The 27,330-nt window shown below is 34.3% G+C and overlaps 1 protein-coding gene across 3 annotated transcripts in view; it reads left to right on the top strand.

The window, feature by feature from the left end:
• Positions 1–16,332, top strand: part of MALRD1 (MAM and LDL receptor class A domain containing 1) — an 824,069-nt gene extending 807,737 nt beyond the window's left edge. For all 3 annotated transcript variants that reach the window (XM_058681758.1, XM_058681759.1, XM_058681757.1), the window contains 2 exons: positions 12,977–13,052; positions 16,019–16,332. In XM_058681758.1, the coding sequence (XP_058537741.1) occupies positions 12,977–13,052; positions 16,019–16,099 (157 nt within the window). In that variant the 3' untranslated portion in view covers positions 16,100–16,332. The remainder of the gene's footprint in view (positions 1–12,976; positions 13,053–16,018) is intronic.
• Positions 16,333–27,330: the final 10,998 nt, after the last annotated feature.

Here is a 27,330-nt window from a genome sequence, read left to right as displayed (position 1 = left end):
TTTGTATAGATCTTTTACCTGTGTATGATTTTGTAGTGCCAAACATTTTTCATTTAGAAAATTACCAGTTCAGTGAGTTATGTAGCTTGTCAAATGTTGAAACAATTCATTAGGCAACTTAAGAAAAAAATCTCATCAGACAAGTCTTAAAAATGATGGGAAGCTGTTGTGCTCATGATAGAAAACGTAAGTTTTTCAAAATTCTAATTTGTGTATGAAAGTTCAGATTTCATCATTAACAAGAGATATTGTCAGGTATTTTCTCTGAGATTATCAGCCTTTCTTGTTCATTTTCAATAAAATGTCTGCCAAATGCTCTAGTCCGAATGACCACAGGTTGTAAGTCATTCTTTTAAATAAAAATGTTATTCCATGAAAAAAGAAGTTAGTTGAGCATGCAACTCAATCTTGCAGTGCTTTCCATAAGATAACATGCACTTTAATATGGCATAAAAGTACTTTATGCATACTTCTCATAATATTAAAAAAAATTACCTGAACAAGTTGAGATTCAGTATAATCAGTTTTTGTTGTTTCATCAAGGTCATTTTGAAATGAAACTGACTTTTCAAAAAGTTTACTCTGAATATATGGTGGTGAAGAATGCAATGTACATGTGGGTACCATTGCCTCATTTCCTGCCAAGGCCACTGACAGTTTTACCCATCACTGCATTTACACCATCTGTGCAAATATCAACACAATGAAAAAGTCTGTTAAAATAAAAATTCATTGATCTAGCTCACACTTTGGATCTTTACCAATGGGTATTATTATTATTATTATTATTATCATTATTTTGAATTTGTACACCTCCTTAAGAGGTCCTAGGACCCCTAGTAGTTCACAGACCACACTTGGAGAAACATTGCCCTTAAACAATTATTACCTGAAAGAGCTATTTAATGTTCTCTCAAGTATAATGTATCATCATTTAACCATTTTCCTATTATTAGACATTTAAGTTGTATCTAATGTTTCATTATTACCAATAATTTGTGATGAGCCTCTTTCTGTATAAATCTTTGTCTTCCTCTCTATTTCTTAAAGATTGACTCCTAGTAATTTTACTAGGTCAGGAGAGATTCTCAGAGTGTGCTATCAAACACATTTCCACAGGAACCCCAGCTCTGCATCTGGTTCGCATTAGGCAGCTGTGAATGTGCTAACACTGCACTCAGATGAGGAGAAGCCGAGTAGAGACTATCTCACATTGGCAGCATGGGGTCTCCTTAAGGTTAAGCTACAGGAACCTGGGTCAGCTTTATTCATACTAATTGTGTCCATATTCCTGGGCATGTTCCCATTTAGGCACTCTGCCACAGCAAGATCGCGTTGAACAGTGACAGGTTTTGTAGTCCGTGATATTTATTTCCTGCCTGAAAAGAGTAGGAGAAAAATATGGCAGCTGCTGTATCATGTGAATGAGTTTAGCAAAATTCAGTGTCCCAGTTGTTTGGTTTTGTGACCCCAGATGATTAATCCTTTCTTCTCCTTTTTGTGGCATTTCTGGTTATGTTTGCAAACCCAATTCTTTCTGAACTTTTTCACCCAAACATTTGGTTCAGTTTGTTCCTTAAAGAGTTGGAAATGAAAACTTGAGGTCACAGACATTCCCCCCTAATTTATTCCTGCTTTTTAAAAATTGGCTTGGTTCTTCTTTTTCCTTTTTTCCCTCCTAGTTTGTCTTCTTAAAAAAAAAAGTCAATATATTGCTAGAAATAGAGACTATTATATCGCTGAAGATTTCCATTTGCCACACTTCATGATTTTTTTTTCTTTAGCAGTAGTCGGATTATATAGTATTTTATAGAAGTATACTTTCAATAAAAAAAGTTGATTTAAGGGGCGCCTCGGTGGCTCAGTCGGTTAAGCGTCCGACTTCGGCTCAGGTCACGATCTCACAGTCTGTGAGTTCGAGCCCCGCGTCGGGCTCTGGGCTGACGGCTCAGAGCCTGGAGCCTGCTTCCGATTCTGTGTCTCCCTCTCTCTCTGCCCCTCCCCCATTCATGCTCTGTCTCTCTCTGTCCCAAAAATAAATTTAAAAAAAAAAAAAAAAAAAAAAAAAAAGTTGATTTAACAGACTCAACTTATTCTTATAATGCCTCATGGTGTCATGTGATTTCATTCTACCAATAGATTCTTATAACACATTTAATGTTTGCTCTGTAATTACCTACAACAAAAGTAATCTCGGTGTTGACTATTTTTGGTAATAAATACAAACATATGAAAATGCTCCCCAAAATCAAATTCTCTGAGACACTGTAGTGCTTCAAAAATTCCATAAAATTCAGCCCCCTCCTTGCTACCACCTTCTTCTAGATAGTTTTTACTGAAGCACAAGTTGGTGTTCTCGCCTAGACAATTTTTACTGAAGCACATTTTGGCATTCAGTATGATTATTTTGAAAAATATCAACTGAAACAACCTAGTAAAACCCATTATGTCCTCTCTTAAATAATGTTGTGGGGACTTGTTACACTTTTAGCCTAGATTACACCAAGAAGATACACAGATATTTATGTCTTTTCTCCTGAGTTAGAGATGTGCTACTTAAGTACCTGGTCTGTTTCTTCTTGAAAGTACTACCTATGTAGCTGATTGTCATGTTTAAATTTAAATTTAAATAATTTAAAGAAGAATCTGAAAGTCAAAGTTGTATCGTTCAGTTAGTAAATATATTGACTCTCATGATATCCATTTCATGTACTGTCCATCTCCTCACCTCTGGCTCTATTTTCCAGTTATCAGAATTCCTTTCTTCAACTTCCTATGTACTTCTTACTTATTTTACATTCTTCTATTGTACTTATCTTTGCACACTGCAAGGAAAATATGTCCTTACTACAAAAAGAACAAAATAAGGTCTAAATTTTATAATTTGTAATAATTCTCCTTAAAAACAGTTTATTCAAACTGGCTAAAATTTGAACTGGAAATGAACAGATAGCAGGTATAAAATAAAACTTGTTTAAGGCTTTGAGAGAAAAAAAAAAGATGATATATGTGAATCATATGGCACTGACAACTGCATAGGAAACACACTACATCAATCTAAAATCAGGAAGCAAAAAAAATTATCATTCATTAATCTGTATGATGGGACAGAGAAAAAAATTAGTGGTACCCAAATTAAGAAACAAGTATTTCTTTAAAAAGATCTCTTCTTGACAGAGAGAAATGTGTTTAATGAAATTAAAAACAGATGAATAAGGGGTGCCTGGGTGGTTCAGACAGTTAGGCATCCAACTTTGGTTCAGGTCATGATCTCGTGATTTGTGGGTTCAGGCCCCGTGTCGGGCTCTGTGCTGACAGCTCAGAACCTGGAGCCTGCTTCAGTTTCTGTGTCTCCCTCTCTCTCTGCCCCTACTCCACTCACATTCTGTCTCTCTTGCTTTCAAAAATAATGAATATATTAAAAAATAGATGAATAAAAGTGGTAACCCAGAAATACTTTATTTTACTAAGATTTTATATTTTCCTTTTATCTGAAGATTAGCACACTCAGAAAGGCTGAGGCATACTAACAAAGTCTTAAGACTGGGAACATTTGGAAAAACCAAATTAAAGAGTTTTAAATGACAGAGGTGGAAACAGGGAGAGTAGAGCTGAGATTTACCTCTGTGGGACACCACAGATTCACCATTCATCAGACTAAGCAAAATTTAACATAATAGGCATGATTCCCAGAATAAATGAATTCTATTTCAATCTCTTACATGACTGTATTTCATAATTGAGATGGATCCTTTTTTTAAAAAAAAGGTCACATGTACTTTCATGGTTAGAAAACATTTTTCCCCAGCAGTAGCAAATCAAATACTTCATGGCCTGAAAATTTATTTCAAGATCCTCGTATTTATACATGGATGTTTCATACCTCTCATTTTTCAGAGATACATATGACATATGAGGAACTCAGACCTGTATTTTTCAAATACTTTAATATGAGTTATTTGTACCAAATTATTTTTTCTCTAATCATATGACTGTTTCAGTTTCTATGTCATAGAAAGAGATAGAAGGTCCACACCTATCCTTTTCCTCTCATCTTCAGGGAAGCCCCCAAATTACTCCTCTGGGCTGGCCCTTAATGAACTGAAAAACGAATGCAAAGAGAGGGCAAAAGTAGGCCCCTGGCTCACTTAAAATCTTGGGCTAAGTGGAAGGCTCCATGACAACAATAGTAAAAATGATTACCTTTTCTCTCTGGGTATTGATGAAGTGTACTGTTGGGAGTGGACATGCGGGAACAGAACAGAGAGCAGGTTAGTGGATTTTGTTCCATCATCATTAATGCTTTGGAGTATATGCATTCACTAAGTTATTCTTTCTATAAATATTCAGTTGATTCCTACTGCATTAGGTACTGTGATAGAAGAGTAAACCAGACAAGACTTCATCCACCAGAAGACTTGTGGTTTAGTAGAAGAGTCTACCTGCCCTATCTGTAAAATAGGTATGAACAAGATGACTGCAAAGGTCTTGCTAGCTCTTAAAATTAGTAAATTGATATATTTTTTAAAAAGTATTACACTGATTATTACTAAGTTGATACTTCCTTATTATTTTTATTTATCCCAACGCCCCTTCATTGAAATCAGGCTTTGAGGTCAGGAGAAAGAAGCAGGAAACTTAAAAGAAAGATACAGATACAAAAGGAGGGAAGAGTAAGAAAAAAAGGTAAAGAGAATAGCACTCAACTATTACTGGGCACCTTCTTGTGGTAGGCACTGTGCAGACATGTAATTTCATCTGAGAGACAGAAGTCCAGTAGCTGCCACACTCCAAAAAAAGTTCTAGAGGCAGGAACCATATACTGAACAACTTGTAAGTCCAGGAACTAACACAATATTTTAGTACATAGTATGTGTCCTAGAATTATTGGACACGTTTAAATAAATATAAAATATAAACAACATCATCAACATTCTATCATTTGAACATCTTTAGAAATGAGTCATCACTTTGTAGAGCACAATTTTCCTTCAGGCACTTAGAATGATCATTTCTTGTATTTTAGAATATTCTTCAACATTTTGAAACAATATATACAAATAATTTCATTAGTGGAAGAATGAGAACAGAACACACACACACACAAAGAGCAATATATTTGGTAAATAAATTATGTTTATTCCTTCAAATCACCTTGAGAGCTGCATTACCTCAATTTCAGAGATCATAGTTCTCCATACTTTTTAGTATAGAGGTTTGTACAACAGAGTTTTATGATACTGTCCACATATATGTAACAGGAATCATCATGCACTGCCATCTCAAATGATATTTCCTTTTACTTTTGTAATTTGTACTAAAGTTTTGAGCTCATTTTCCTCTATGCATTTTCTAAGCCTTTTTTTTTTAATATGAGAAAAAAATTGTGACAGCTTGTTCCCATGAGATAGTAGTGGGGACTAAGGTGTTTGATTGATTAGACTAAGAAGGCTGACTAGTTTGTCAGACACACAAATGACATACTAGTAGCTTAGAGAAAAACATGTCTGTTGTTAATAAAAAGAAATTAACCCACTGATAGCCAAAAATAGCAATTAATTTAGTAAGTAATATAAGACACTCCCAATAAAACTAATTATAAAAGTGGATTACAATTACTAATTAATAAACTTCTGATGGTGTAAACAGATGTTCATTTTGAAACATAGACTTTTCAGCAGAAACACCTTAGGCACTGTCTTTCCTATCATTTTCCTGACAACCATTCTTCAGCATTCAGAGTGATACTTAAACTCACTGTCACCTTTACTTTCAACCTACATAAAGGTTACTACTCACTTATCGAGTCTAAAGATGGTCACATTAAGTGACAGTCAGACTCTACCATAACACTATGCAACACTGCCATAATAATCTTTCTACTACAGTATCATTACAATTTAGTTTTATATTATTAAAGGTTTTATAGCCCCAAGAAGCTAAAGATAAATGTATCTATCAGTAAGAAACTTAAACAGAGAAATTAGACAAAATAATTGGAAAGGAAAATATTTACCTATCTCTATTTACAAATGACATGATCATAGAGAATCCTAAAGAATCCAAAAAAAAGCACCTAAAGCAAATAAATGAATTCAGCAATGTTGCAAGATACAAATTCAAAACACAGAATCAGCTGTGCTCCTAAACCAGCAACGAAAAAGCAGAAAAAGAAATTAAGAAAGCAATCCCATTGACAATGACATATAAAAGAATAAAATACCTGGGAATAAATCTAACCAGGGAAGTGAAAAATTTCTACACTTAAAATTACAAAGCATTACCAAAAGAAATTAAAGAAAACTTAAATAAGTTGAAAGACATCTCCAATTCACAGAAAGACTTAATATTGTCAAGATGTCAATGCTACCCAAAGTGATCTAGATTGAACATAATCTCCAACAACCTTTCTTTGCAGAAATGGAAAACTGATCCTCAAATTCATCTGGAATTGTAAGGGCACCAAAGAATCATAACAGTCTTGATATAGGACAAAGTTGGAGAACTCACACTTTCTGATTTCAAACTTACCACAAAGCAAGCAAGCAAGCAAGCAAGCAAACAAACAAACAAACCTTACCACACAGCTACAGCAAACAAAATACTTGGTATTGGCAAGTGAATATACATGTAGATCAATGGACTAAAAATGAGAAGACAAATGTAAACCAAACCCATTCAACGGGGAAAGAACAGTCTCTTCAACAAATGGTTCTGGGACAGCTGGATGGCTACATGCAAAAGAATGGAGTTAAACCCCTACCTCACATCACACAAAAAAGTAACACAAAATGGATGTAAGACCTAAATATAAGAGCTAAAACCATAAAATATTTAGAAGAATATGTAAGAGTGAATCTTCAAGACCTGGTATTTAGCAGTGCTATTTATTTAGATATTTATTAATTCATTCATTCAAACATAATTATACAGTGCTATATTAATTTCAGGTGTACAACATAATGATTCAGCAATTCTATGCATTTCTCAGTGTTCGCCAAGATAAGCATACTCTTATTCCCCTTTTATCTATCTATCCTCTCACTCACCTCCCCTCTAGTAACTACCAGTTTTTTCTCTGTATTTAAGAGTCTGGGTTTTTTGTCTTTTTTTTTTTTTTTTTCATTTTGTTTCTTAAATTCCACATATGAGTAAAATGATATGGTATTTCTCTTTGTCTAACTTATTTCACTTAGCCTTATACTTTTTAGGTCCCACATGGTTGCAAATAGCAAGATTTCATCCCCCCTTTTTAAAATATTTCATTCTTTTCTTTTATGGCTGTGTTACTCCAATATATGTGTAACACACACACATTACTTCTTTATCTATGTATGGACACTTGTGTAGCTTCCATATCTTGGTTATTAGAAATTATGCTGAAATAAACATAGGGTGCATGTATCTTTCTGAATTAGTGTTTCTGTTTTCTTTGGGTAAATACCCAGTAGTGGAATTACTGGATCATATAGTAATTACATTTTTGTTTTAAGTGTTTTCAGGAACATCCATACTGTTTTCCCACAGTGGCTATCCCAATCTTCATTTCCATCAAGAGTGCACAAAGTTTCCTTTTTCTCCACATCCTTTCCAACAATTGCTATTTCTTTTCATTTTAGCCATCCTGACAAGTTTGAGGTATTATCTCATTGTGGTTTTAATTTGCATCTCCCTGGTTATGTGATAGAGACCTGACACCATAAAAGTCCCAGAAGAAAACATAGGCAGTAATTTCTTTGACATTAGCCACAGAAACATTTTTCTAGATGTGTCTCCTCCAGCAAGGGAAACAAAAACAAAATTAAGCTGTTGAGGCTATGCCAAAATAAAAAGCTTTTTGCATAGCGAAGGAAACCATCAACAAAACAAAAAAACAACCTACTGATTGGGAAGATATTTGCAAATGATATAATCTGACAAGGGGTTAATATCCAAAATATATAAAGAACTTCTACAATTCAACATCCAAAAATCAACCCAATTAAAAAATGGTTAGAGGACACGAATAAACATTTTTTTTCAAAGAAGACATACAGATGATCAACAGACACATGAAAAGATAACAATGTATTCTTAGATATGACACCCAAAGTCCAAGAAACAAACAAACAAACAAAGATAAACTGGACTTCATCATAAGCTTTCATATATCAAAGGACATTATCCAAAAAGTCAAAGAACAACCTACAGAAGAAAATATTTGAAATCATACATCTGATAACAGTTTAATATCCAGAATATATATCAACTCCTACAACTCAACAACAGAGAAAAACAATGTGATTAAAAGAAGCACTTTTATAGACATTTCTTCAGTAAAGATATACAAATGCAAACATACACATGAAAAGATATATAACTTAAATGGGGACTCAAACATTTTTTTGCCAACATTTGTAACATTATTCACGATAACCAAAAGGTGAAAACAACTCAAGTGTCTATCATCTGATGAATGAGTAAACAAAGTACAACATATGCACACAATGGAATATTATTCAGCCATAAAAATCACTGAAGTTTATATACATGCTACAATATGGGTGGATCGTGAAAACATTATACCAAGTGAAATAAGCAGACACAAAAAGATAACTATTATAATGATTCTATCTATGCAAAGTACCTAGAATAGGCAAATTCATAGAGACAGAAAGTAAAGCAGGGGTAAAGAAGGAAAAGGGGCTGGAAGAAAAGGAGAATGGGAAGAAAGGGGAAATCGTGGTTTAATGGTTACAAAATTTCTATTTCTGGTGATGAAAACATTTTGTGAGTAGAAGTGATGGTTGCATAACACTATGAATATAATGAATGCCATTGAATTATACACTGAAAAATGGTTGAAATGTCAAGTTTTATGTTATATATATATGTGTGTGTATATATATGTACATATACGTATATGTACATATACGTATACGTACATATATATACACACACCACAGTATTTAAAATTAATAATAAAATTTTAAGAAACAATTACATGTTTATATGTGTAAATTTTTATGGTGTATGAATTATAATTTAATAAAGCTGTTAATAAATACATATAATAAACATTTACCTCAAAGTCATGTTTAACTATGTTACATCCAGTAACATAGATGAGTTTTTGTTTTTAGTTTTTCTTCATTGACCATTTACAGTAATTTCAGATACCTAAGATAAACACTTCCGTGTTTTTTTTAAATTTTTTAACATTTATTTTTATTTTTGAGAGAGACAGAGCATGAGCAGGGGCAGGACAGTGAGAGAGAGACACGCACAGAATCTGAAGCAGGCTCCAGGCTCTGAGCTGTGAGCACAGAGCACAATGTGGGGTTTGAACCCACGAACCACCAGATCATGACCTGAGTGGAAATCAGATGTTTAACCAACTGAGCCACCCAGATGCCCCAATACTTCCATGTTTTTAATCAACACTAAAACAATTTTGTTAGTTAATAAGCCATGAAGTGAATTCCTTTAGAGTTATACATATGCTCACTAAATTTAAAGTGGAAATTTCCATCAGAATTATCCTAGTTCTACACTGACCTCTCTCTTTAGCCCACTCAAAATGCCACTGTATACAGTGTCTGTACATATTGGATACAGAAGCTTAATAATAATTTAAGTGAATGAAAGATTAAGTTATAGATGGAAAACTCATGTGATCCATGCCACCTTTTCTCTCTACTCTGAAATTCTAAGTCAATTCCTTGCTGATTCCTGAAGGTGGTGAGATTCTTTGAAACCTCAATTTTATTAGAGCCATCTCCCTATTGACAAATACAGTAAGTTAAACATAGCATATTTTAGCCTAATACAGGTTTATCACTGTACCATACAATGTTAGAAATGGCAGAAAAGTTGATAATCAAACATTCTGTTTTCCTCATTTTAATTTCTATCATTTCTGTCATTTTTTTTCAATATATGAAGTTTATTGTCAAATTGGTTTCCATATAACATCCAGTGCTCATCCCAAAAGGTGCCCTCCTCAATACCCATCACCCACCCTCCCCTCCTTCCCACCCCCCATCAACTCTCAGTTTGTTCTCAGTTTTTAAGAGTCTCTTATGCTTTGGCTCTCTCCCACTCTAACCTCTTTTTTTTTTTTTTCCCTTCCCTCCCCCATGGGTTTCTGTTAAGTTTCTCAGGATCCACGTAAGAGTGAAAACATATGGTATCTGTCTTTCTCTGTATGACTTATTTCACTTAGCCTAACACTCTCCAGTTCCATCCACGTTGCTACAAAGGGCCATATTTCGTTCTTTCTCATTGCCACATAGTACTCCATTGTGTATATAAACCACAATAAACTCAAAATGGATAAAGGACCTGAATGTGAGACAGGAAACCATCAAAACCCTAGAGGAGAAAGCAGGAAAAGACCTCTCTGACCTCAGCCGTAGCAATTTCTTACTTGACACATCCCCAAAGGCAAGGGAATCATTTTTATCATTTTAAGATTTCCTCATTTCTATCATTTTAAGTAAAATTATGTTTGAATATCAAACATAGATAACTGATACAGATGGAAAATTATAGTACTTAAAATAGTAAACGTATGGAGTTGACACTAGCTAGAAATTTACTTAATGGAACTCTCTATGGATGATGGGTAATATTTTACCCTATAAACAGGAAACCTATTAAGAATTAAGCCTAACAATTCAGAAGTTTCTAATGTTGGGAGACATAGCTTTGATGTGGGAAAAATAGTCGTCTGTGATTGCTAATAAACATAATTTAAAGTAGGAAGAATTTACCATTGCTCACATACTACTCATACTGTGACCCTTTCCTCTTTTACTACAACTTTACGTCCTTAAGTATCACCTTTTTTTCTTTGTGGTCACCCAATCCCCAAAGGCTAGGCACCTATAGTTTTTTTTTTTTTTTTGCTTTTGTCATTTTAAGAGAACATTAGTTAAGACCTAAAATTCTCTCAGAAGTAGCTCCCATAGCTGAGTTTAACAGGACTGGAAGATTGATCAGTTTACCTTCCTTCTGCCTGCCAATCTTGGTCTAGGTCACCTGGGGTCCCAGCAAAGCCAAAAATAATTCTCTCACATCAAGATCTTTTGTGTTGCCTGTACCTCACTTCTATCCAATTGACTTCCAAGCCTATTCCTTCAGTTCCTGGTTGTCTGCCTGGCTTTTGGATCATCTGTCCTGTCTGACCCTATGGTTTAGATTTCCTCTTGCTTCCTGATTCCATGCCTGATTTCAGCTGAGATTAATTTTTCTGAGCCGTGCTGAGCTGTGTCTGCAGTTGTCTGATCTTTATCTAGTTCCTAATTTCCATTTTGTTTTGTTACTCCCTACCCCCATGTTCTCTCTCTCCAGTCTTTGTTTTGGCATCTTGAAACTTCTCTTCAACTCCCTACCCAGTCTCAACTCTAAAAGCAACCCTGCCAAGGCCTGTGCCTAACTACATCACTGACTGAGCTTACTACTCTGAGAACTTGGATTTACTAGTCTTGGAGGAGGGAAAGGCAAAGACTCAAATACCATTTATTCAACCTAACTGTAGCAACTCATAAGTATTCACTTGATACAGTTAAGGAACTAACAGATACTTGTTGACTCACTATTTAATAGTGTCTCTATGATTTCTTTCAAATAATAATCCACAAATATAGATGGTATATATGTCCCTATGCATTGATAGCCACAGACACAATAAGTGTGAACTGGTTAAGCTATTGAATATTTAAGCCAATTGTATAGAAATAGTGGAAATTAGGAAGCTTTGAAGACTGAATCCACAGGAGAAATGTATTGCCAGTCAAACACTATTACCCAGATTAGGCTGCTGGACTCACTAATACTGTTCTTTCTTAGAAGAGGATTATGTGGTTTGGTAAATGACAATAAGAGGTTATAACTCTGACAATTTCTTTTGAAAAAACAAATAAGTAAGAGTTTCGTCTTCATAACCTTTTCCCTTAGGATTTACAGGTATATTATTGACAGACTTATTGCCATTATACCCTGACTAGGCAAAAATATTCTCACACACACACACACACACACACACACACACACACACACACAGACACACACACGTTTATATATGTTTGTTTTTTCCCTCCTGGCTGCCTTCAAGACACTGGCAAGTATCCTACAATTGGTCTTCCATTCTCCATTATGTGTGTGTGTGTGTGTGTGTGTGTGTGTGTGTGTGTGTGTACATGTATGGGATCTTTCCAGGAATCTTTAATGAAGTATCTTTAGTTATCTGGTTATATTTTTTTGTTCCTGTCATGAATACATTTTTTATTCCAGTTGTGGCCAACTATTCCAGGGCTTGTTGTCTTCTAATAAGTCTATTGACCCTTAAGTAATTAAGAATAAAAAGAAAGTGATCATTAGGAGTGCAGTTAATCAGAGTAAATTAAGCAGACCTAGACCACTATGTGAGATTATCAAGGACATTATCAAACACATATTTCTTATGATTCATTAAAGAAAAAACACTAACATTAAGAACTCTTCAAACACTCATATTTCCATTTGCTATTTAAAATGTTAAACACTGATTCATTGCTATAGATCTTTGTAACAGACACTGTCATGAAAAATAGTCCTCAGGATTTGGTGGTTTGGTACTTTTGAAATCTAAGGTGGCCTTTCCGTATAGGCAGCACTTTTTAATGTTGTATCCTTTGTATTACTTGAGTAACATTTTAAGAAATCAACTTTAATACTGATTTATGCCACTTTTTATTTGCTTGTGTTTATTTGGATCTAAATATCCAGAGTTCAAATTAAATTTGCTTTCAAGAATGTGGTTGCCTTGGTGTCCTTAAAAAAAAAAAGAAAAGAAAAAAAAGTTTACTTATGATAATACATTCATAAAAATAAGTATGCTGTTTAGACAATGTGTCTCTCAAATATGTCTATCAGATAATAACCTGAAAAAGGACGGTGCTACATTTAATACTTCTTCTTCTTTTTTTCTTTTAATGGCCCTGTGTGCTTTAAGGAAAACTAAAGCAAGTGTTAACCAAGCATTTGTTAATCCAGTTTATGGGAACTGGAGGGACCCAGAGAAAACGGAGGTAAGTGCTAATGGTGAACTGTATTGTTTCAGAAGCAGAAACACACACACACACAGGGTCATCTGGACATGTTTCCACATCATGGCTAAGAGGAATGTTTTAGCAGAGTCAGTTCATTGGAAATGGGAAGGAATTTCAGTTGCTCTAAATGTGCAGTGAGAATTTTCCATTCCAGGACAGATTCAATCTGCTTGTAAAGTCAGTTCACTGTTAAGTGGCTTTGTGGTCACTATTCATACTCAACGAGAGCTGACAAATCTGGAAAATATCAGTTTAATCCAGAGTATTAGTCAGCTACCCGTAGTAACTCTTTATTGACTGTTCTTTGTATTCTATTCCCAAAGACAAAAGGGAGGATAGCATTCTGTGCTCCCTTTAAATTTAGGTGTGAGCAGTAAAAGGCTATTACCTGATAACTCAGAAGACTAAAGGAAAAATTAAAGTGTATTACATCTTTCTTGGGCCTTTTTAGGGTCATTCCTTATTTAGTGCAATAAGTAGTCTAGAGAGAAAATGGGCAATAAAATCTTTTTCATCTCTTTAAGTAGATAATATGAGCATTCATTTGGGTATAAAATAGGATTAGCCTGACATGTCACTTCTTATCTATGAAAACCTCCTTACATGCGATTTTAGAAATATATCTGATTCATTCTCTTGTCAAAGTGAGCATATAGAAAACAAAAGTGTTGATCCCCCCTATTTTTTTTAAATGAAAATAGGCCACGAACAGTTGTTACCATTACTGAAATGAGTAACAAGGTGCCAGATCAGACAGTTTCTAGTAGTTCTGGAGAGTTGGTTGATATGGCTGAAGGTTAACACAACACTTGACTTTTTTGTGTGTTTTATTTACTAATGATGTCATACATACTTTTAGTATTGTTTTGGTAGGAATGAAAACAAGAAGATATTTCACAGAGCACAGAGAGAATTAATTTGGATGATATATCAAGTTAATCAAGACACAGCAAAAATTAAAATGTAGCCCCTCCAATGAATAAATAAATGGATATTTAAGAAGCCTAATGTAATTTATCTTCTTGGCAAAGTAGATAGGCATAACACAAAGCTACTTCATTTTTAGTAAAGGAAGGAAATTTTACTTTTTTTAAATCTTTAACATTTAGTATCCGAAAGATATAAATGATATAAAATGTAGTCTTTTAAATTTAGCATTTTTATATTAATATCTTATAAACTTGTAGTAATTAAAAAGCCGCTAGGAAGCTGTTGTACATCTTTTTCTTTCTATTGAGAAATGGCTTCTCTGGCACACAGGTGGGGGTTCATATCAAGACCCACCCTTCAAGGTGCTTTCAAGACTCTACTATGTATGCATATGAGTGCAGTCAGTGACTCTAGAGAACCTTGGAAACAATTTCCTTTTCTCTATCCTAATTAAAAACAATTCCTCTTTCACATTTTTTTTCCTTTCCATTAAGAAAGGCTAGAGAAGAAATCTGTCATAGTTCTTGAACTTTGTTGCTGCTTTGATTTCTGTTGTTTCAGAAACAACAACTTTATTTATTTATTTATTTTTTAACGTTTATTTATTTTTGAGACAGAGAGAGACAGAGCGTGAACAGGGGAGGGGCAGAGAGAGAGGGAGACAGAGAATCTGAAACAGGCTCCAGGCTCTGAGCTGTCAGCACAGAGCCCGACGCGGGGCTCGAACTCACAGACCGCGAGATCATGACCTGAGCCGAAGTCGGACACTTAACCGACCGAGCCACCCAGGCGCCCCAACAATAACTTTATTTTAAACCAAATGTACCTTTCCTGACTTTGTAACAGTGAAATTGACTTCTCCAAAAAATACTCCTCTAAAAACTCAGAGAACATTCTCATATCCTGATATAGAGAGAATAGTATAATGAACTGCTGTATATCCATCACCCGACTTCAGTAATAGCCAAACCGTGGTCATTCTTGTTTCACCTCTACTGCTACCCATTCCCACTACACATCAGAGCGGTGATGATGGTTTGCTTTTTTTTTTTTTTCTTAAGACTTTGTTTTGTTTAGAGCTGTTTTAGGTTCATAGCAAAATTGAGCAGAGGGCACACAGAGCTCTCCTACATCCCCTCCCCCGCCTCACACACACACATGGCCTACCCCATTATCAACATCCTGCACCAGAGGTGGTACATTTGTTACACAGACAAATCTGTATCTCCATATCATCCAGAGTCCATAATTTACATTAGGGCTCACTTGGTGTCAACCAGAGTATTTTTAAGCAAATCCCAGATATCATTTCATTTCACATGTAAAGACTTCAGTTGTACCATTAAGGAATAAAGACTTTTAAAAAATATGACCATAATATCACAGGTAAACATTTAATAATAATTCCTTGATATCATCAAATATTCAATGTTCAACTGCTGTTGTTGCTGTATTTTTAAAATCAGCATGTATGGTATATACATCCAAATTGACAGGTATGTTTCCTAAGACTCTTAATCTCTAGGTTCCATTTTCTTTCTGTCTCATGTTTTCTTTGTGATTTGTTGAAGAAATCAAGGTGTCTGTCCTAAAAAAAACTCCACATTTTAGGTTTCCTAATATATTCTGTAAACTGTAAGTCTCTGAACTAAAAGCTGGGGTTTTTTGTTGTTGGCGGTGGTAGTGGTTTTGTATTTTGTTTGTTTGTTTGTTTGTTTGTTTGTTTTGTTTAACTCAACTGTGATCAATACAGCAGACTTAGAGAAACCAGCACCCTAGAAAGAGTCAAGATTCTGGCCACTGCATTCCCCTGTCTCACCAGAGGTGAGGATAAGGCAGTCCTATGCCCCAATGGCCTTGGATACACACACCAACATTAGGCCTGTCAACAGTAAGTGTGGACTAAAGGTACTAGGGAGAGAGTCAGGAATGCTCACTTCATTCTGCATGATCTAGAAAGAGGTCTGTTATTTTAATGCCTAAAATCCTAACCTTTTCAATGTGTTTTTCTTTAGAGTTCTATATACTCCTTCTCAAACCCATTATATGGCACAACATCAGGATGCCTGGAGACCATATCTAATCATCTGAAATAGTACCATCAAGATCAAGTATGATCTAGGGTATGTAGTTTATAGAAAATTCTAGTCTGTGAAATCTGATGGAAACTCATCTTATGCAATAGTAGAAATAGAAGGGATTCAGAATACTAATTATTACATTTACAAATAAATTTTCTTACTGAATATATTAAATGTTTTCATGGCATCTGAATCAGAACCTTAAGTTCATTATACATCTGAATATTTTAATAAAATGTTCTAATTGATGTTGTTTTCCTTTGATTTTATCATGGTCATTTAAAAAAACACAAATCAAACTGCTTTATATCCTGAATATTAAATAAGTTTTAAAATTCTTATTTATATGAGATAGAACTTAGAAACAAAAAGGTGAACTAATTCAGCATACAAGCTAGCAGGCATGGACAGATCATAGTAATCCTAATCCAGATAACCATGAGTAAAAGATATTTCTGTATCTGGAAAAAAATGTGAAATTATCATCCTAAACTTGCCTTTATTCAAATAATTATTTAACACCTATATTCATTTACACATAAAAATAATACTGAAATATATGAGTTATGAAACTTTGGACCACAAGAAACTGAAAATCCCTACTCCTATGGTTTAAATAATGTGGCAATTATTATACACAAAACCGGGAAATTGGGAGAACACTTCTTTTGATTGGTTATTGCAAAAGCTCCATGCCTTTAGCAAGGACTCTGGTTATTTACAAGTTTCAGTTCATAGGCTATGTTCTCAAATTAGCTCCCTGACAGGTTAGATGGTAGCTACACAAGCTGCATCACTGTTGTGTTCCCAGTGAAGTTCAGAGGCAGAACAGGGCCCATTTTTTTCTTGTATCTTTTCACCAACAAAAAAAACCTTCTCAGGATGCACTCCCAGCAACAGCACTCTTATTGGCCAGGAGAGACATGGAGCCCATGCCAAGTCAACATCTTCAAAGGTGATGAGGACAACATGGCTGGCTGACACCCTTCACCTCTAGGCTGAGAATAGACCTATGAAGCTCACTGACAAGTATATGAAGGTAGATCCTTGAACAAAATCAGAGGACAGTTAGGATAAAGGGGACACAGCCAGGAAGTAAGCAACCATCAGTATCTGTTCTAAATAAGGTCAGCTGTACTCAGTGTAAGTTGTACTACCAACATTAGTGCCTTTTGTGAGAATACAGACTGGAAAAAATACATATTATTGTTGATAAGCCTTGCAATAGATTAATTTCAAATTTTATCCCAGTTAATTTTTTGAAGCCCATTAACTATATTCTAGTTGTGCTCTCTATGAATATCTTTTCCTAACTGCTGCTTTCCTACTGACATCACAATTTCTGGTCCTAGAAAACTTCACACAAAAGAGGATCAGTTATTCTTGTTGTTGAAGTCTGGCCTCTGGCATTGTGGGACATAAGCATTTTGGGAAGCTGCATTTATTGTAGCTTAAAACTATCAGCCAGTTACATTCAGGATCTTTGCCTAAGCTTATAGAACAGCAGAAGGTTAAAATCTAAATATGGTTTTGTAAAGGACCTCAAGGCGACTACATGAAAAATGTAGTAAAAGTGCAATTAAAAAAAAAAAAAGATAATAGCAATGATTATCCAAATTAAATTGGCTTGTTTCACAGGAATATTGAGGGAATTCATGACCTCATATTGAGGTAGCTCCAAACTGAGGATAACAGAAAATCAACAGACTAGAAACGAAGTTATTCTTAGTTAAAATTATCTTCAGGTGCAAGTTATGTGCCCCTTAAAATGTTTAAATCAAACATTTTGTGAGGTCTTATAAATACATATGGCAGGGGCACCTGAGTGGCTCAGTCGGTTCAGTGTCTAATTCCTCATCTCAGCTCAGGTCACCATCTCTGGTTGGTGAGTTCAAGCCCTGCATGGGGCCTGTGCTAACAACGTGGACCTGCTTGGGATTCTCTCTCTCCCTCTCTCTGCCCCTCCCCCTGCTAGCTCACACACACTCTCTCAAAGTAAATAAACATTAATAAATAAATAAATATTGCAATTCTATGAAACTTAAAGGACAAAACTGATTTTTCTTATCCAGTAGGTAGAAGAGGTATGTGCTTATGTTGTTTTCATCATTTAATGTGAGATTCAGAAATAAAAAACTTATTTTTATTTGCATTGTTCTTCCTCTGACAACTTACTGATGTAAATCCAAATCTTCCCCGTTGTGATTTTAAAAATATAAAAGAAATAAGAAAATAGAGAAAGAAAGAACAAGAAGTATAGAGAGTTCACAATTTATATAATTCAGCTTTTAAATCATGAAAAGATCTCAAATTTCACACCAGAGAATCCAATGAAACCATTTTTTTTAAGCCAGTGGATGTCAGGAGAATGGATACCAAAGAGTACTGCTGACAGATTCTTAGAGCTTTTAGTGCACAAATATTTAAGACAATATCTTGTTAACTGGATTCATGTGACCAGCCTATTTCCCAAAATATACTATAAAATAAAATATACTATAAATATACTATACTATACATAAATATACTATAAAATATACAGATAATGTTAATAACAATAGCAACAAGTGATAAGTACTGATTATCTAAAAAATACTGTTCTAAGTATTTTAACATGTTTTAACTCAGATAAATGTAAAACAGCATGCTGTTGACTATGCTAATCAGCCACATGTGGACATTTAATGTGAAATTTACATTAACTAAAATTAAATAAAATTTTAACAATGCATTTCCTCAATTGCACTTGTCACATGCCAAGTGCTCAATAGCCATGTGTTGCCAGTAAACACTATAATGGAAAACACTGAGAACATTTTCATCCCATAAAGTTCTCTCAGCACTGGTTTAAAACAATGTTGAAATATTTTCTTATAAATAGAACAACAGTAATCTCTATAAACCCAATAAGTGCTAAAAATATTTCCCAATATATGTATTTTAACTAGAACTGACCAATTTCTAGATTAATAAATTACAAATAAGACAAGGCATATTTATCTGTAAGCAAACTAGCAAATATGTGATAAACAAGTACAGGTTAACACTGTTCTCTTGACATATAAATGTCATACATCATTCTATTATACCATTTCATCTTTGCCTATTCCTTTTTCTACATTTAGATGGTACCCTGAAGAAACTGTGTAAGAATTTGTTTTGCTCTATTAATCTTCCTGACCATCAATCATTTTTCACATATGTCACAATAAGAACTGAAGATTCACACATCCTTTAAATAACTGCCTTGTGTTTAGCATGTTAAGGGCATGTGCTTCAGGTAAACCAACAGCTATGTTCATGGCAATATCTTTTGCAGTAAGTAGTCTTAAATTTAATTCTTAAAAATAAGAAACAGGAAAAATCCATAAAAAGACTGTGAGATATTTTTTTGTTTGTTTCCAACATACCTCTTAAAAATAAGATTTCAAATATGTATTTTCACTGTCAAACCAATGACATCTTTTTGAAACTTAATGTTATTCTGGTTTTCTTTGTATCAACTTGCAAAATGTTCTCCATTTCACTGCTAATGTGTCTATCAACTAATGCAAGGGTTAATATCTAAGTCATCATCAAACTCAAGATCCTGCTCTTTAATTATTACAAGTGGAAAGACAACACACTTCTATAAGCACCCACTGTGACATTTCAGTGAAACTAGACACACACCACATCTTGAAATGAAGAACTCTATAACTATGAATCAGTTAAAGCAGTCACAAAAGTAAATAAATAACTTAAAGATCCACTTAAAAATGGACACCGATTCATGTCATTAAACATTCTGATCACAGTTCATGAGTTTGAGCCCTGCATTGGGCTCCACACTGACAGCATGGAGCCTACCTGAGATTCTCTCTCTGCTTCTCCCCTGCTCATGCTCTCTCTCTTTCTCTCTCTCTCAAATAAATAAAACTTAAAGAAATTTTTTTAAAGAAAAAGGAGTAAACCTGATTCCCACAATGTATTTTACATGCAAATAAATTCTAGGTGTATTTTGATGTATACATAAAGGTAAACAATAATAACACAAAACAGACAATAATAAACATCCTATATTGACTTAGTCATAGAAGATATGGAAAAACGTGATAATTATTTCCATGAAGGCAAAGACTTTCTGAAACAATCAAATAACTAAGAATAAAGGAAAAGAATATTAAATCAGACATTAACTTTAGAAATTTCTGTGCAATAAAATACACCATTAAGAGACAACAAAGAATGAACCACAGAGCGGAAGAAGTTATTTACAATACGTAAAACCAAAAAAGTACCTATACATCAAATATATTTGAAAACCCTACAAATCAATAAGAAAAAAACAACCAAAATTTATTCCAAAGTCATTCTATGAGGCCAGCATTTCCCTGATAGCAAAACTAGATAAAAACTATATCAAAAAAGAGGAATATATGTAAATATGCCTGATGAATATAGATGTAAAATTCTCAACAAAATATTAGCAAATCAAATCCAACAATGCATTTAAAATAATCATTCACAATGATCCAGAAGGATTTATTCCAGGGATGCAAGGGTGGCTCAATATTCACAAATTAATCAACATAATACACCATTTTAACAAGAAAAAAAAAAAAACATGATCATTTCAATAGATGCAGAAAAAGCATCTGACAAAATGCACCACCCACTCATGATAAAAACTCTCAACAATGTGGGTTTAGAGGGATCTTACCTCAACATAATAAAGCCCTCCCCCCAAATAATAAAGGCCATATATGAAAAGACCACAACTAATACCAAAATCAATAGTGAAAAACTGAGAGCTTTTCCCCTAAGATCAGGAAGAGATAAAGATGTCCACTCTCACCATTTGTATTAAACACAGTACTGGAAATCCTAGCCACAGCAATCAGAGAAGAAAAAGAAATAAAAGGCATCAAAATTGGTAAGGAAAAAATAAAACTTTGAGTATTTGCTGATGACACGATACTATCTATAGAAAACTCTAAAAACTCCACCAAAAAACTACCGGTACCGATAAATGAATTCAATAAGGTTTCAGAATATAAAATCAATATAGAGAAATCTGTTGCAATACTATACACTAATAATGAAGTAGCAGAAAAAGAAATTGAGAAAGCAATCAGGTTTAAATTGCACCAAATATAATATAATACCTAGGGATAAACTAAACCAAGAAGGTGAAAGTTTATATTCTGAAACTATAAACACTGATGAAATAAATTGAAGATGACAAACTAGTGTAAAGATATTCCATGTTAATGGACTGGGAGAATGAATATTGTTAAAATGTCATACTACCCAATGCAATCTACAGATTTAATTCAATCCCTATGAAAATATCAACAGCATTTTTCACAGACTGAACAAAGAATCCTAAAATGGTAGGGGACCATAAAATACCCTGAACAACCAGATTGATCTCGAAAAATAAGAATACTGGAGGTATCACAATCCCAGATTAAGATCTATTACAAAGATAAAGTAATCAAAACAGTAAGGGACTGGCACAAAGACAGATACATAAATCAGTGGAATAGAAGAGAGCCCAGAAATAAACCCATGTGTTTGACAAAGGAGGCAAGAACACTTAATGGAAAAAAGATACTCTCTTCAACAAACACTGTTGAGAAAAATGGCCAACTACATGCAAAAGAATAAAACTGGACCACTTTCTTTCACCATACACAAAATAAACTCAAAATGGATTAAAAACTTAAATATAATACCTGAAACCATAAAAACCCTGGAAGAGAGCACAGGCAGCAATGTCTCTGATGTTAGGCATAGCAGCATTTTTCTAGATAGGTCTCCCGAGGAGAAGGAAACAAAATCAAAATAAACTACTGGGGCTATATCAAAATAAAATGCTTCTGCAGAGAAAAGGAAACAAGAAAGCTAGAAGACAATCTAGTGAATGGGAGAAGATATTTGGAAATGACATATCTGATAAGGGGTTAGTACCCAAAATATACAAAAAACTTATACAACTCAATACCAAATAACCCAAATAATAATTTTTTTTTAACGTTTATTTATTTTTGAGACAGAGAGAGAGACAGAGCATGAACGGGGGAGGGTCAGAGAGAGAGGGAGACACAGAATCTGAAACAGGCTCCAGGCTCTGAGCTGTCAGCAAAGAGCCCTATGCGGGGCTCGAACTCACGGACTGCAAGATCATGACCTGAGCTGAAGTCGGACGCCCAACCGACTGAGCAACTCAGGTGCCCCCAAATACAACACTAAGGAAATAAAGCAGCTGGACCCTTTATACTTGCTGGTGATGGTATAAATTTCCTTGTCATTATCTCCTAAAGCTAGGCTTATGTATACCCCATAATCCAGCAATTCAGCCTGTTAGGAATCACATTCATATGCACATCCAAAAAAATATGCAATCAACAAAACTGATGCATATGTGCATCAAAAAACATATACAAGATTACTGCATTATTTGTAATACAAAAAACTCCAGGGGCGCCTGGGTGGCGCAGTCGGTTAAGCGTCCGACTTCAGCCAGGTCACGATCTCGCGGTCCGTGAGTTCGAGCCCCGCGTCAGGCTCTGGGCTGATGGCTCGGAGCCTGGAGCCTGTTTCTGATTCTGTGTCTCCCTCTCTCTCTGCCCCTCCCCGTTCATGCTCTGTCTCTCTCTGTCCCAAAAATAAATAAAAAACGTTGAAAAAAAAAAAAAAAAACCTCCAAATTCTGTCAATTGAATATGCATATATTAAATCAAATGTAGTATAATAAAATAGAAAAAAATATATTGCAATGAAAGTGAACATACTATAGCTACTTGCAACAACTTTAATGAACCTCACATGCATAATTTTGAGTAATAGAGTATAGGCAAAAACATCATATATATTAGTAATACAGTACTTTGGTGTGCAAACATAGATTTTAAAACCTTGAAAACAACATTAAAGTAGATATGCAATATTTTTCTAAGGTTTTATTTTATTTGTGTGAGAGAAAGAGCACAAGCAGGGGAGAGGCAGAGAGAGAGACACACACACATAATCTGAAATAGATCCCAGGCTCTGAGCTGTCAGCACAGAACCCAACTCGGGGCTCAAACTCACAAGCCACAAGATCATGACCTGAGCAGAAGTCGGACGCTTAACCGACTGAGCTGCCCAGGCACCCCAAAAGGAGATATGCAATATTGACAATGCCCTACTTTTTTTGGCTTAAATATTGTTACACAAGTATTATCATTGTGAAAATTAATAAACTATGCATTTTTAAATGTTTTTAGTTGAGATATGATTCATATACCATAAAATTCACTATTTTATTAGTTTCAAGTTTTTATTTAAATTCATTAGTTAACATGTATGGTCAAATTGGTTTTAGGCGTAGAATTCAGTGATTCCTTACATATAACACCCAATGCTCATCACACTAATTACCCTCTTTTATACCCCATCACCCCTTTAGCCCATCCCTCATCCACCTCCCTCCATGAACCCTCAGTTTGTTCCCTATAGTTAAGAAAGTTTCTGATGGTTTGCTTCTCACTTTTTTTCCTTACTCTAGGTTCATCTGTTTCATTTCTTAAATTCCACCTGAGTGAAATTATCTGGTATCTGTCTTTCTCTGATTGATTTACTTCATTAGCTCCATCCATGACATTACAAAAGACAAGATTTCATTTCTTTTGATGGCTGAGTAATATTCCATTGTGTATATATACCACATCTTCTTTATCAATTCATCTGCAATGAACATTTGGGCTCTTTCCATAGTTTGGCTATTGTTGACAATGCTGCTATAAACGTTGGGGTGTATGCACCCTTTTGAATATGTATTTTTGTATCCTTTGGGTATATACCTACTAGTGCAATTGTTGAGTCATAGGTAGTTCTACTTTTTACTTTTTTGAGGAACCTTCATACTGTTTTCCAGAATGGCTGCAAAGGTGTAAGAGGTTCTCCTTTCCCCACATCCTCACCAATAACTCCATTACGTACTCTGTTAATTTTAGCCATTCTGACAGGTGTGAGATGGTATCTCACTCATCATTAGGGAAATACAAATCAAAAGTACGGTGAAAGTTCTCTATTTTAAATTGCAAAAATCAAGGACTTTTAGTGTATTTACATTCTTTGGCAATCATTAATCTTTCTGTCTCTATCGATTTGTCAATTCTAGACACTTAACATGAATGAATACATCTGTGATTTTTTATGTCAGGCTCTTTCACTTAGGGTAATGTTTTTAAGATTATCCATTATGTACCATTTATCAATACTTCATTGTTGAATATAGCAGGTAAAGAAGGCGAGGAAAAAGAGGAAAGGGACAGAAAGGTTATATGAAGAAATATGGGCACATTACTGAACACATTTATAAAGCTCAAGAAACTGTATAACTCTTAGAAGAAAAGTGGCAAGACTTTCTTAGATATTGCACCTGAAGCATAAACAAAGGAAAAATAGAGAAGTATGATTTTCACTGTTGAATAAAATTCCATTGTATGGATATACCACACCTGTTTATCCATTCATCAGTTGATGGACATCAGGACTGTTTCCATATTCTGGCTGATACTGAATAGAACTGCTATAAACATTCATGTATAAGTTTTGGTGTGAATATGTGCTTTCAGTTCTTTTGTTATATATTAAAGAGTGCAACTGCTGGATCGTATAGTAACTCTATGTTTGACTCTTTCAAGTACCAAGAAACATCTTCACAAAGTTATGTTATTGCCCATATATTTTATTATAGCAACTCTAGTGGTTATGAGGTGGTACTTCTGATTTTACCTTGGATTTCCTGAATAATTTATAATGTTGAGCATCTTTTTATGTGTTTTTTGGCCATTTGTGTATTTTCTTTGGAGAAATGTCTATTCAAATATTTTCTCCATTTTTTAATAGATTCTTTTTATTGTTGAATTATAAGAATTCTTCATATGTTCTGAATAATAAACTGTTATCAGATAAATGATTTGCAAACATTTTCTGCCATTGTTTGTGTTGTCTTTTCACTTTCTTAATAGTGCCCTTCAATGTACATTTTTTTAATTATGCTGAAATCAAACTTATCTATTTTTCTGTGTTTATGCTTTAGGTGCAATATCTAAGAAACTCGTGCCACTTGGAAGGTCAAGAAGTTTTATATCTATGTTTTCTTCTAAGAGTTATACAGTTTCTTGAGCTTTATAAACGTGTTCAGTAATGTGCCCATATTTCTTCATATAGTCTTTCTGTCCCTTTCCTCTTTTTCCCCGCCTTCTTTACCTGCTATATGTATGTGTTTGCATACCCACTGGTATCGCACAGGCCTGTGAGGTTTTCATTTTTCCTTCTGTTTCTTAGAGTGGAAAATTGTCCTATGCTAAAGTGCACTACTACTTTCTTCTGCATGCTTGAACCTGCTGGTGAGCCTTGATAGTAAATTTTTTTTCAGTTAGTTTTCATCTCTCTAATTTCAATTTGGTTCCATTTTATAATTTGTATCTCTTCATTGAGATTCTATTTGGTGAGATATCATTCTCATACTTTCCTTCAGTTATTTACACATAGTTTCTTTAGTTCTTCGAGCACAGTTTAAATCATTTTGTCTTTGTCTAGTAAGTCCAACATCTAAGGTTCTTCAGATGGAATTTGTATCGACTGCTTTTTTTGTATTATACTTTCTTCTTCGTTACAAGCCTCGTAAATTTTGTTGACAATGGGACCTCTGGGTAAAATCAAAAGACATTTTGAACCTTACTGTCAAGCTATCAGGTGTTGAAACAGTCCATTAGGATAACAAGCCCAACTAAAAATACCAATCAAATCTTTACTCACTTATTGAAACAGTGCAGTTAAGAGGCAAAAGATAAAGGTGCCAGCTCCCCAGTGTTCCATTTATCCCACAGAAAGCACTGTGGGAGGGTCATATGACATGTAGTACAGGTGGATGGAACTGACTCACTACCCAAAACCAGGTAAAAAAAGAGGAAAAATAACTATTCAATTGTGTAATATATGGAGACGGAAAAAAACACACACACAAATACACATACGACAATGACAAAACCTTGTATTAGTTATCCCAAAGCTGTGTGCACATGAAATTTTATTATTTTAATTATTCTTTACCAATAAATATGAATTTACTTATACAGTCATTGTCAAAAGAACAAATTGAACCATTAAATTCTATAAAAAAGTGTCTAATGAAGGCTAACTGCACAATTTAAAAATACTGTTAACACACACACATATATATATATAACTGACAAAAAAACCCATGCACTACAGCAACATAATAAAAGAAATAAGCCATTAATTCAGTCTAATGAACTAAAGAAAATACATATAAAAACAAGAAGAATAAGAAAGAGAAAGCTTTCACAAATACTGGGCAGATTTTGAAATTTGAGAGGCAGAGGGACTATACCAAAATAAAAAGCTTCTGCACAGCAAAAGGTAATCAGCCATATGAAAAGGTAATCTACAGGATGGGAGAAAAAATTTATAAATCATATATCTGAGAAGGGGTTAATATCTAAAATATATAAAGAACTGATACAATTCAACAAATGAACAATCGAATTAAAAAATGAGCAGAGGAACTAAATACACATTTTTTTCCAAAGAAGATAGATAAATGGCCAACAGGTATATGAATAGGTATTTAACATCACTAATCAACAGAGAAATACAAATTAAAACAACACTGAGCTATCACTTTACCCCTGAACTATCACATTACCCTGTAATCAAAAAGACAAGAGATAACAAGTGTTGGTGAGAATGTGGAGAAAAGAGAATCCTTGTGCACTGTAGGTGGGAATATAAATTGATGCAGTCATGTGGAAAACAGTATAGAAGTTCCTCAAAGAGGAAAAGCAGAAGTACCATAATATCCAGCAATTCCACTGTTGGATATATACCTCAAGGAAACAAAGTCACTATCTCAAAGAGTTATCTGCACCCCATGTTCACTGCAGCATTATTTACAATAGCCAAGACATGGAAATAACCTAAGTGTTCGTCGAAGGATGCATGATAAAGGAAATATGCTGTGTGCTGTGTATATACAATGGACTATAATTTAACCGTGAGAAATAAGAAAATCCTGCCATTTGCAACAACATGGATGGACCTTTAGGGTATTAAGCTAAGTGAAACAAGCCAGATAGGAGAGAAAAAACAAAAAAACAAAAAGAAAAACAACACTGAAATTGGAAAAAACCAACCAAACAAACAAACAAAAAGCTCACAGAAACAAAAAAACAGATTGTTGTTTGCCA

Source organism: Neofelis nebulosa, chromosome 8 (assembly GCF_028018385.1).
Source record: "Neofelis nebulosa isolate mNeoNeb1 chromosome 8, mNeoNeb1.pri, whole genome shotgun sequence".
In the NCBI taxonomy this organism is placed as follows: Eukaryota; Metazoa; Chordata; class Mammalia; order Carnivora; family Felidae; genus Neofelis; species Neofelis nebulosa.
This window is presented reverse-complemented; position numbering and strand designations above follow the sequence as displayed.